The sequence below is a fragment of the Orussus abietinus genome, unplaced genomic scaffold, assembly GCF_000612105.2.
Source record: "Orussus abietinus isolate OABI.00-Male unplaced genomic scaffold, Oabi_2.0 scaffold32, whole genome shotgun sequence".
Taxonomy (NCBI): Eukaryota; Metazoa; Arthropoda; class Insecta; order Hymenoptera; family Orussidae; genus Orussus; species Orussus abietinus.
The window spans coordinates 100,129-112,209 of record NW_019394330.1 but is presented as its reverse complement, the minus strand read 5'-3'; the positions used below and the strand labels follow the sequence as shown (position 1 = coordinate 112,209).

At 48.8% G+C, this 12,081-nt stretch overlaps 1 protein-coding gene across 3 annotated transcripts in view; it reads left to right on the top strand.

Moving 5' to 3' along the window:
- Positions 1-12,081, top strand: part of LOC105703850 — a 210,809-nt gene that overhangs the window by 173,023 nt on the left and 25,705 nt on the right. For all 3 annotated transcript variants that reach the window (XM_012432554.2, XM_012432553.2, XM_012432556.2), the window contains one exon: positions 3,839-7,998. In XM_012432554.2, the coding sequence (XP_012287977.1) occupies positions 3,839-7,998 (4,160 nt within the window). The remainder of the gene's footprint in view (positions 1-3,838; positions 7,999-12,081) is intronic.

Sequence of the window (12,081 nt, the reverse complement as noted above, 5' to 3'; positions counted from 1 at the left end):
CCGGTAATGTCTAAGAAATACTATTAAGAGTGGGTGATTGGCATCAGTCATGCTAATGGAATCACTGGTTCTACCCAAGTATTGTCAGCCCATTCTTACTCGTTCATTCTGTCGTTTACATATCAGTAATTTTTAACCGCGGAGGCTGAGAAATGATTACAAATTGTATCGAGACCCTATCGAGCGTGCCGTGTCCTCGACTTTGTCCTCGAATACACGTCCGATAATTAGCTTCGGAAACGCAGAAACTGCTCACGTGTTTCTTCTTTCGAGGCTGCATTTCGTTGAAATACCACAGTATCGAGTCACCTCATTGTTGTCGTTTCGACAACAATTGGTAATGCATCAGAAATTTTGCTGAGTGCAAGCGATTGGAACCGCTGTCGACCAAATCATCGGCAGAAAGTGACTCACTAAATCTCGTAGCTCTATTATTATCTGTCTCGTTAATTAAGGCATTGGATGTTAAAACAAATACCGAGGAAGCTACTGTAAAATAATCGGCAGTCCCTGATGATTTCTATAGCATTTAACGCGATAACATTAGCCAACAATGTTTCAGTGATAGCAGCTAAGTGTTGCAGTACGCTTTTGTTGATCGTGTCGCTTATGTATCAGCAATTTTTGCTTGGAAAAGAATTGTAAATTCCATCGAGTCCTTGATCGAACGCATTATGCCCTCGACTTTGTCTTCGAATGTATGTTTGATAATTGGTTTCGGAAACGCATCGAATCATTGTTTATCTTCAGCCTCGAGCGTGCGTTCCCGTAAAAATCTGTCGCGGTGGCTTCGTTGAACAAAGATAAAAGAATCGAGGTCTCATCGATGACGTTTCCAGGTACAAAAGAGCCTCGCTTTGTTTAATAAAAAGTTTTTCAGTGGAAAGATTTCCCAGCACGGCCCACTTTGGTTTTCACGTCGCGTGACATCAGCGGACGGTTAAACGGAAGAATAATTACATATCGTGGTGGGATCTGACTTTGTACTCGTAGAGTATCTGTTGAGTAACATTTAGTATCCGTGAGTTGTTTTGAAAACCCAGCGATATTTGTACTTATACATTACATCACAAATACTGACGTACACAGAGAGCGAGCCATCGAGTACATTCCCTCTTTCCGAATTGCACGATTACATTTATCCGTATGACAAAACGCATATAAGAGGGAATCGAAAGTACACGCGATACTCCACGTATCCCTCACGACAGTTACCAAATTTGTACTTGTACGTTACATCACAAATACTGACGTACACAGAGAGCGAGCCATCGAGTACATTCCCTCTTTCCGAATTGCACGATTACATTTATCCGTATGACAAAACGCATATAAGAGGGAATCGAAAGTACACGCGATACCGCGACAGTTACCAAATTTCCGCCGTTTACTCGATTGCGATAATGCAATTAATGCGGCCGATGTAAAGCTGAATCCCAAGCTCTCTCTCTCGAGCAATTTGATTCCCCGTCCTAAAGTACGGTGTTTTTCGCGCGGAGGCTCCGATAGCACGCAATCGGAGTAATCACCGATCCTTCGGGACCCTCGATCAAGCGCAAAGCGCCCCGGGCTTTGTCCTGCCCTCGGCAATTAGTCTCGGAAACGCGTCGAATCTCCGCTTATCCACGACCTCTCGGCAGCATTCCCGTGGGAATCCGGCGCGGTCGGTTCGGCGAACGAAGCTGAAAGGATCGAGGTCGCGCGAGGCGACGTTTCCGGTGCTCCGCGAATCGAACTGGTTCAACTGGTTCGCATCCTCTCTAAGACGGCATCCGCCATTCCGCGTGCGCGCGAAACGCCTCGGCCGAGCCCCTGACCGCAAAAGAGGAGTCGCACTCGCCCGAGTGCAAAGCCGAGCCGAGCGATTCGCGCGATCCACGTGGTCCGCGGCTCGGAGGTTGGCGCACCCTCTGGCGGGTACTCGAGGAAGCGACCCGACCTGTCCTGCATCGTGATCTCCATCGGGACCAAGACGAATGATCCATTGTCGCGCTCGTTGCTTCGGGATGCGATGCTCCTTCCTGGACGATCCTGGGACCTAACGCTCCAGGGACTTGGAGAATCCCAAGGTGTTCGACCTGGACGTCGCCGGGGAGGAGCCGGAGCTGCACTGAAAATAATTCCCATGTAAATTTACACCCTAGATCATTGGTTATTTTGGGAAGAAAATGACTACGAGTTACTCTACGAATTTCGTATAATTTGTACGATTATACCGGAAGTCTGAACGTTATCACGAGAACATCCGTCGAAGGTACCAGACGATCNACGAGTACATCCAAAGGTACCAGACGATCGGGTTTTAATTGGTGTCTTATACTCTGTAGGACTTGACATGTTCCTTTTTCGATGGTCCCGCGGGTTTATAACGAGGTCTGCCCCGCGCAATTATCCGCTCGCCGAGCGGACATCGGGAATCCGCGGGCTCTGGAAATCACGAGACCGTGGAGGTTCGGTGGTCGTTTTGTAACGTTAACCCGTCCAGAGTCTCGATAGAGATCGTCTTCGAAGAGACGTTCGACCTGGGACCTCCAGGCTCGTAGATTATGCCTCCTCATCCCCATGGCCAAGCCACGTCGAGGGAGGTCGAGCTCGAGGTTTCGCTCGCAAGGTGGAACATCGTCGTGCCGGACGAACGATAAATCGATAAGGAGCGGTTATTAGTTTCGGGCGGTATCCACCTGTCGATAGAAGATCCCCCGACGCGGTCCAGAAGTAAACTCGGCTAACGGTTTTGACATAATGATATACCATATCGATCCATACCACTCGATGATTTCGTCTTTCGACAATACGAAGCCTGACGATTTTGCTTGTCTTAATAATTGTACCCTTCAACTCCCGCACGAAGTATGCGATTCGAAGGTCCATGTAAAGTAAGGTCCACGAAGTGCGAGTTGCACGCCGATAATAGTATATACGGCATTTTTAATTTCGTTAAGTATTCGGGAGCATTGCTGAGATGTTTATGCAGAGGCTTTTTTCCCAGCAACTCCTTTCATTCTTATATTTCACGTGCTCTTCTACTCGACTCTTCCCGTTTCCTTGAAGTGCAGAAACATCCATTTAATGTTGATACCGAGCTTTCACAATAAACGAAGTGTACACAAGCAAAAATATGCTTGCTCTTCATGCTTCGCTCATTACGCAAAAACGTGAAATCCTGCTCACCGGTTGATTTAAATTTCGTGACTTGTCGGTACGACTTGCCGACGTAATTGTGGGTACCTAAAGGAAGCACCGTTGTCTTCAAAGGCATTTAAATTCATTTTTGAGGGAAACGGGGCTCGCTTCAGGGAGCGAATCATCTCGGGTTTCATGAACTCTAACGAGACAAGCGGTGGGTAAGAGAAATACGAGCAAATTAACATTACCGCACTGAACGGCACTGTAACGGCACCGAGACGGTCGAATCTTCGAACTTGCCCGAGAGAACACGACCCTGAAACATGGAGTACTTGCTTTCTGTCAGATTCTCGAGGTCTCACGTCTTACGGCAATCGTGACCGAGCAGAGCAGCAGTTCGAGTTAATTGAACCACTGTTCTCTTTCGTCTACCCTTCGTTCACCTTTTCGTCCGATTAGAAATACTTGTACATGACCGCAACCTCCAAATACGCGTACCGACCCATTCATGAATTTGCTACATATCGTTCCGTGTGGGTAATCCCATATATTTTATTTGAGGGGGTTTCACTTTACCTTAACTTCGCTAATGCCAATGGCATGTCATGGTGTGTTCCCTTGTAATGTTTTATTTTCACGTTTAATTGATCGTTCCTTCAGTTGGACTAAAATGGTTGAATCATCTAACGATGTGCTGTCTCGTCTGTTGCAGATCCTTCTATGGAGGTTCATCGACAGGGACATTCGCCGCATGCCGAATTGCCGACTTCGAAAGCGAAGCGAGAACAAGCACTGCGTAACATCCTCGCAGCCCGTAGGCGACAGATTCTGGGTCAGAGGTCGAACGACCATTCGAAGATTCCGAATCCGATTCGAACAGCCAGACCACGGGGAAGCATGACCAAGAACACAGCTGAGATCTTGGAGGCCCAGGAGTCCAGACACGCGATGTACGTTGCAGCTCCTCCAGGATCTCAAACGGAGATAGACCTTAAAGAAGAATCAGGAGAACCGTCGAAACAAATCCCGTTCAAGGTTGGGTCAGAGGCATTGGATTCCACGAAGGAAAATCGAAGCGTTACAACAAATGGCCCAACACCCGCCAGGAAGATCGCGGAGTCAAAAAGCTCGAGCAACGAAAGCTCGAAGATATGGCCAAGCGAAGATAAGGAGGGCACGACTCTGGGCAGTCAAAGGATGTCCCATAGAGACTCGGTGTCCAGAGATCCTTCCATTGGAACTTTAATCACCCAAAAGAATCAGGATCACGAGGTCAAAGGGAGGAATACCGTGTCCATGCCGGAATCTTTGTACAATCATTTTAGACCAGTGGAGAGTAACATCCCTGTTGAAGATATGACTCAGTTTCTCTACTTCGGGCAAAAGCTCCACCCAGAAACGCCTAATACCACCAGCAGTAACTCCGTAGAGGTAACGTCTACCGCCCCGACCGTTTCCAGCTCTCGGAAGAGATACAATTCGAAGCGATTCGGTGCAACAGTTGCATCAACCGTCCCTCGACTGGAGGACATAATGAACGAGGAAATGAACATCACCGTCGAACGGCAAACGGTGGAGAGAAATAAAGTATCAAGAATCAAGAACACTTTCCGGAGTCCTGGCAGCGGTCTTTATTACCGAAAACCACCGGTTAGGCCATCCGATCCTACCATCGTGTCCAACGTCATTCCAACTCGCGATAACAGAAATTCCACGGTGGCAGGAAGTAGCGTTAAAAGCGAGACCGATTCCCGAGCGGCTAAATTCCCAACAAACCCGTTCACTCACGCCACCAGAGACGGAGGCTCAGCCTACGACAACAGCACGAAAAGTGTCGACGAGCCGACCCAGATTCCAAAGGTAGAGCGGCATCGAGGAGGAGAAAAGAGACTGCCCGATGGGGACGGAAATCCAGAAGGTGCGATAGATCAAGAAACTCGTCCAAAAAGCGAGGACGGCAACGCCCAAGATAGGAGCACGAGGCAGCAGGCCGTCAATTCTGAAACTTTCCACGAGAACGAAAAGAACCTAAGGAACCTGAAGGGTCCCCTGGTGGAGAACGACCCGGGAAGAGGCTCAGTCAACGGGAGCGCCGGCAAAAGAACGACGATCGAGCTCCGTTCCGAGCCGATGGAGACGGACATGGACGGCCAGCACTCGGAGCCGCATAAAAAAACGGGAGCAATTTCGAGTTCGACAGTTCTCGATACGGTTTCCGGTCTTCCAGTGGAAAGCGCAAAGCCCGGAAACGCCGGGAATCCGCAGACAATGCCCGAAACCAGTGGAAACAAGGCTAGGTCAGCTCCCACTTCCACCCCAACTCCACCGGGCGAGACGACGGAGCCGCGCAAAAAAACGGGAGCAATTACGAGTTCGACAGTTCTCGATACGTTTTCCGGTCCTCCAGTCGAAAGCGCAAAGCCCGGAAACGCCGGGAATCCGCAGACAATGCCCGAAATCAGGGGAAGCAAGGCTAGGTCAGCTTCCACATCCACCCCAACCCCACCGGGCGAGACCACGGAGCCCCTCAGGATAGTGGTACCGGAGGAGTCCCCACTTCCCAGCAACGGCACCAACGTCTCCCCAACGCCGACCGGCGAAAATCCCGTTAAAGCTTTGAGTTCTGCGTCGCACTCGGTCGCGCCAGGTGAGACTCCCTCCACCCCGAATCCTCGGCAAGTCCCGTCTCCCTCTTCGAGACCTTCGCCGGCGGTCGGCAGTACCTCGGCACCTGCCGTCCTGACGGCGCTGCAGCACGTGTACGCATACACGATAACTAACGTGACGCGCCTATTGCGCAACTATACCGGACCTGGGTTAAGCGAAGAGAAGCGCCTCGCTGTTACGCCGGGCGTCGGGAGCGCCGCGGAGATAAGGACCAGTCGGCCGGCCGGTATAGAGGCGGCGCATCCACGGCCGGAACCCAGTGCCGGCACGGCCGTTGAAGGAGCAGCAGCGAGTAACCCGAGCGAGCGCAAGAGAAAGACCGGTCTCCACCGGCCGGGAGCGCTCCCCAGAAGTGGACCGATCGGAATCGGAACCGGAAGTCGGTCCGGCGTCGCGGGGACGGGAACCAGACCCAGGAACCGGGAGTCCGACGGAAACGAGGAGAGGAGAGTGTTGGCCAAGTCGGCCAGTGCCGTGCTGAACCAGAGGACGGCTACCAGGGGAAGCGGTCCCCATGATAGGGCACCTGACAAGTCGGCGAAGGATTTTCAGGTCGGCGATAGAGTGATCAAGGTGGAGGTGGACGAGATAGCGGGCGAGGACGCGAAAGAGGAGGTGAAGAGTTTGGCGGGGGAGAAGAGGGAAATCGAAGACACGGGGGGAAAGGATGCGAGCGGCGGGCAAGGGCTACAGGAGGTTGGACATTCCGATGGAGAGTTGAAGAGCCAGGAAAAGGTTGAGATGGGGGAGGAGTCGGGAAGAGAAGTTGCGCAGGATGCTTCTGCGAGGGTGCCGGTCAATGGGACGGCTTTTATGGGAGAAAACGAGCAGGAAGGGACTACCGTGAAGAGCATGGGAGATGCGGAGGTGAAGAAGGCTCGAGAGAATGGGGAGCAAATAATCGCGCCTTTGGTCGAGCCTGGAAACGAGGAAGAGAAGAGGATAACGGGCGAAAGCGGTGAGAAAGTTTACAGGGAGCGAGTCGATGGGATCCCCTCGGGGAGAGGGAATATCAGCGATGCGGAGAAAAACGGCACCGCGGAGAGTGTCAGGGTCGAGGACGTCGGTAAACGGCCGTCGAGCGAGAGCGATACGAAGTCCACGGACGAGCACTCGGAGATGCCGACGAAAGCTTTTAGAGAACCCGATGAAACTCCCGGGACGATTCCTGTCTTTCCGGTTACTCCCAAGATCCTGACGGACGTCAATAGAACCTCCACCGACGACGGTGCCGTTCTAAAATCTGCCAACACCACCAAATCCCCGGACCCTCGACCTCTCGTGTCTCCGCCGGAATCAAAAAGGCCATTCGGAATTGCGGAACAATTAGATCCGTCGGAGATTCAGAAGTTGTACCGTTCTTCCAGCACGGCAAAGCCCGAAGGTCCCGCCACTTTGGACGTCACCACCGAGAACCCTACCCTGGATCCCCAGGAAGCTCCGACCATTTCCCCCTTTCAGGAAGCCGTTTCCAAAGACCCTCGCAAGAGCAGCGAGCGGTCGCCGGAAGTCAGAGCTAGGAACCTATCCGACGAGAACAAGGACAAAGACGATGTTTTACCTATAATGCACTTGTACAACACGTCGGACATCTTTAACGGCAGCGTCGCGACGGACTCTCGGACTCGTGGAACCGCTTCGACTTCCCTCGATCTTCCCACAAAGGCGCACAACTCGGAGGCTCATAGAGCGAGAGCTGATGACGGGGTCTCCGCTTCTAAAACCACGACCGCAAACCCACAGTTGCATGGCGTTCGTACAAAAAGTGGCGACGACATCCTTCGCCATCGGGAACTTCCTGATTCCATCGAGGCCGGCCTATCGGGTCGCAAAGACCGTCCCGAGGGAAACCGCGATCCTGGGACGACCGCGAACACCAGGGCTTCGAACTCCTCCGGACAGGTTGGAGCGAACAACCGGACCCGACATCGACCGGCGTATCATTATTCCTTGCCGGATTTCAATGGCTCTACCGTCTATCCCGCGGAATTGAACAGGACGTTCTTTGAACCGGGGCTAATGGTTGGTGCTACGAGAGATGCGGTGAACATCAGTGAAGTGATCTCAAAGAGACACGATGGCGATACCATTGCTACCCAGGAGACGGTTGCCGTCGTCAGCTACATCTTGGCAACTCTCGTTGTTTTCCCCATCGCGGTCGGTGTGGGACTGATCCTCAGAAGACTGATCATTAGGAATCGTAAGGTGAGAATCTCACTTCTTCTCTTCTCACAGGGAAGAGACTCGAGGGGTTGTATGCAGTTGTCATATGGGAAATTCAACAATTTCTTTTCATAACTAAAATGCATTTTTTGTATCGAAAACAGAGATTCCCTGGTACAAATTAGTGTTGAAATAGTGCATCCTAATGTATTATAGGCGTAATAAGAAATTTAATTAAGCAATCTCTTATCGGAGCCGTTGGAGTTATGAATCCGATATGAAAGAGTACATCGTGCTCAAAAAGAAGGTTTATATTTCCCTCGGCACAATACGTCCGGAAGAATTTGACATACTTTCCTGGTTGACATACTTATTCCAGTAGAATGCCGTCACTGCGCTACATTTTTCAATTTTATTCATCTTTAAGTACACGGAAGAGAAAGCTATATGATACTTTTTTTATGACAATACCAATAACCTTTGAATAATAAGATTAATAATACTGCACACTAGGTTGATAAAGAAGGAAAAAGTAATATCGCTTATTAACTTGGAGTTATTAACCTTTAGAAGTGAAACTTCGGAGTATAATAGAAATTTCGTTTTGAAAAGAATCAAGAAAGACGCAAAATTCCAGAAAATTGTGTTGATTTTCAGAACAAGTCGAGTAATTAATTAACATAACTGTTATAAATAAGTAAAAGTCGTTGATAGTCATGAAATGCATTATAGGTACATCGTTCTAGTACAAAAATTATATATTAATATATACAATATATATACAAAAATTATATAACAATGTATTTTACAGACTGGATACATTCGGCAAAAGTTTGTTCAGAGCGGTAGTGGCTTTTCGAAAGTGGAATAGACGTCTCTTTAATCGGAACTAATTCTAATTAAGAATGGCAAACATTATATAATTTAATTCCTCATGAATCTGCAACTTTAACAGAATCCTGGCAAATAGAAAGTCATTACTTTCACCTCGAAAACCGGTACCGCTACCATTAATCGAGAAAGGAATTAAGGAAACTCTACCGATATACCCGAGTGTCAAGGGTAAATGTCATTTTACTAAAACGACAAATAGAATATACCATTTCATGCAATTCACAACATATTACCTTAAAACCTAACGTCAACAACAGTCAATACAAACATAAACGTCGACATCGCGACACGTTTCAGATGATGCAAGTTGGAAGAATTTGATAATGTGCTGATAAACATAAAATTTCCCTGCGTCGTTGACGTCATCTGAAAAATAATAGACCATTAAACCCATCTGTGGAACAACTATCATATCACTAAAACGACAAATAGAATATACCATTTCCTGCAATTCACAATATATTACCCTAAAACCTAACGTCAACAACAGTCAATACAAACATAAACGTCGACATCGCGACACGTTTCAGATGATGCAACAGTTGGAAGAATTTGATAATGTACTAATAACGATTAAATTTCCCTGCGTCGTTGACGTCATCTGAAAAATAACAGACCGTTAAACCCATCTGTGGAACAACTATCTTCTTCCCAGCTACCGATCGGCGACTTCGATTTGCCCAGGAAAGCGATTAGCTTAGGTGGTAACGGTACCGAGCTCTTTGCTCTTGGTCGGTACCCTGGGGGTCGGCTAGGGCAAATCATTTGCACCGGTGCTCGTTATCGCGTCCAGGCGAGTCCCGGACCCGTTACGGCGAGAGAGTCGTCGACGTCGGGGAACATCGGCGTCGTCGACGGGGTACACCGTCGGTGACCGCGAGAAAACTTCCCAGCGGATCCGTCGGGGGATATCGACGCGGCGAGGCGCGCAATTAGCGGCGATGGCAGCGCCGCGCCGCGCCAGCTTGGAGCGACTGAATTATCGCGAGCGACAAGCCGCGCCGCGATCGCCCGTAAAACTCGTTCTAAACTGCGGAGCGTAAATCACAATCCGCCGGTCAAATCTATCAACCTCGTGCCTTCGCCACGCGCGATTCTCCCTCGTTTCGAGTGAAAAGGACGACGCGGCCTCCGTGGGTCGCCGAACGATCTGTCCCCGAACCTTAAGGTGAAGTGAAACCCCCTTCAAATCAGTCGATTCGAATAAAACACTTTTTTTTAAGGGTATTGGACTACTGTCCGAAACTTTGACACATCGTGATCATCTAAGAATTGTCCTGACGCATTCAAAATTAGGATTTTTGGATGACATGGATGACCAGAACCAAAATGGCGTCGAGCTCTCGTATTTCGATCGATGTACAATTATCGAGGGCTCTGATATGAGAAACGAAAGGTTCAGGACAATTTTACGACGATTTAGAACACTCTGGTAATTGGTAAACTCGCATTTGAATAGGCTATAGGCACAAAAAGTGTTGTATGCGCTTTTATGCTAAAACGATGGGAATGCGAGGTCTCGGAGTGAAAATTTAATTCACCTGGGAATCACAGATGGCGCAGGGGGTCCCTCTGTAGTTATTTAGAGTCTCAGAAAGCATTCACCTTAAGGTGATGTGAAAAGTGGGCTTGGGTAGATTTTTTTAAGTGAAACTTATATAGCCGTGGTAGCACGGGTCTTCTTCGGAGTGGACCACATGGATGCTGACGCTCGTGATATGCAAATGCTTCACTTTGGAAGTGACGGTGAAAGTAAAGGGATATGTCTTGGATGTAGGATGTGGGATGTGGTCCCGTTCCGTGATCCACTTTCAAAATATGTTTACGGCTGATTTTAAGGAGGTTTGTCACTTCCTGTAATCGTTAACCCGTTTCCTTTAGAATCATTTCCCATTTAATGTTTAAATTCAGTAAAACGACCGGTCTAACGAAACCGATGCTCAGCCGTGAGGTATTAAAGAATGGATGAGGATTAGGAGCAAAGTAGTTTACTTTGGACAAAAAAGTAAGAACGAAAGTAACGAACGGGCGTTAAATGTAGGGTCTGGAATAGTCATGTTCTGTCTTCCGCTTTGAGAATGTAATTACATAGGAAGGGGATGTGTAGTCGATCTGCCGGGTTCGCAGATCATGAAAGAGACTGGTCTTAATCATTAAAGCGGGTAAAGAAACGTAATTATCAAATATGTCGAAGAAATTCTATCCCAGAGAAGATGTACCTCGTAATAAAGCGAACGACTTCCACGAATGTTCATTGCCCAAGATTTCAGCGTGAAAAAAAATGTCACATTAGCTTCGTGCATCTCTGAAAACCCTCACACGACGTCTCTAACTTTACTCTAGCTCGCTTCAATATATACATCCTACATATTTCCAGAAACGTGTCGGAACAAACGAAATAATATTTTCTCTGACTTTTCCATAAATAGACGTTTAATTAGATACAACATATCTACGATCGGATATGCAAGTGTTATAAGCCAATTATTGTCGGATCTCCATGGCAAAGAAGAATTGCACAGATTCCCTAGGCCTTCATCTCGCACCGGACGCGGCCATGTCGATGTGCCTAATAACCCCAGAGATTTCCAATAAATGCCTTTATCAAGTACGTCACATCTCCCAGGGTATCTGCCGCAAGTATGGGAATGACAGTTACACCGTGGAGGAACGCACATTAGTCGCATCTCTGCGCCTAGATCGTAATCCGTCATTACAGAGATCAGTGGCCGAGTGGACGCGCGGGGTGCCGAGAGATGATGCCCGGGCATTGTATGGGAATGCTCATCCCGGGGATGACGTGGCGGCAGCTCGTCTTCGTCATTGTCTTCCAGCACGTTAGATCCGCTGGATGGTCCCGGCTTCGGGGAACCTAGTGGAGGTGACCATCGCTAACGATAGTCATATCTCTAGGGGAATTATCTTTATCGGGATTAGCTCAAGGACGAGGATATGCGAGCGCCTTCAAGGTGCGAATTTCCGATCGCCTATCGATTGCGTGGATCTCCCGAGGCTCTGAGGATCCTTCGAGTATCTTTTGAGGATCCTTCGAGGATGTTCTTTGGATCCTCCGAGGATCTTCTGAGGATCCTCCGAGGATTTTCTGAGGATCGTCCGAGGACCTTCTGAGGATCCTCCGAGGATTTTCTGAGGATCCTTCGAGGATATTCGGATCCTCCGAGGATCTTCTTTGGGTCCTCCGAGGATCTTTGGATCCTCCCAGGATCTTCT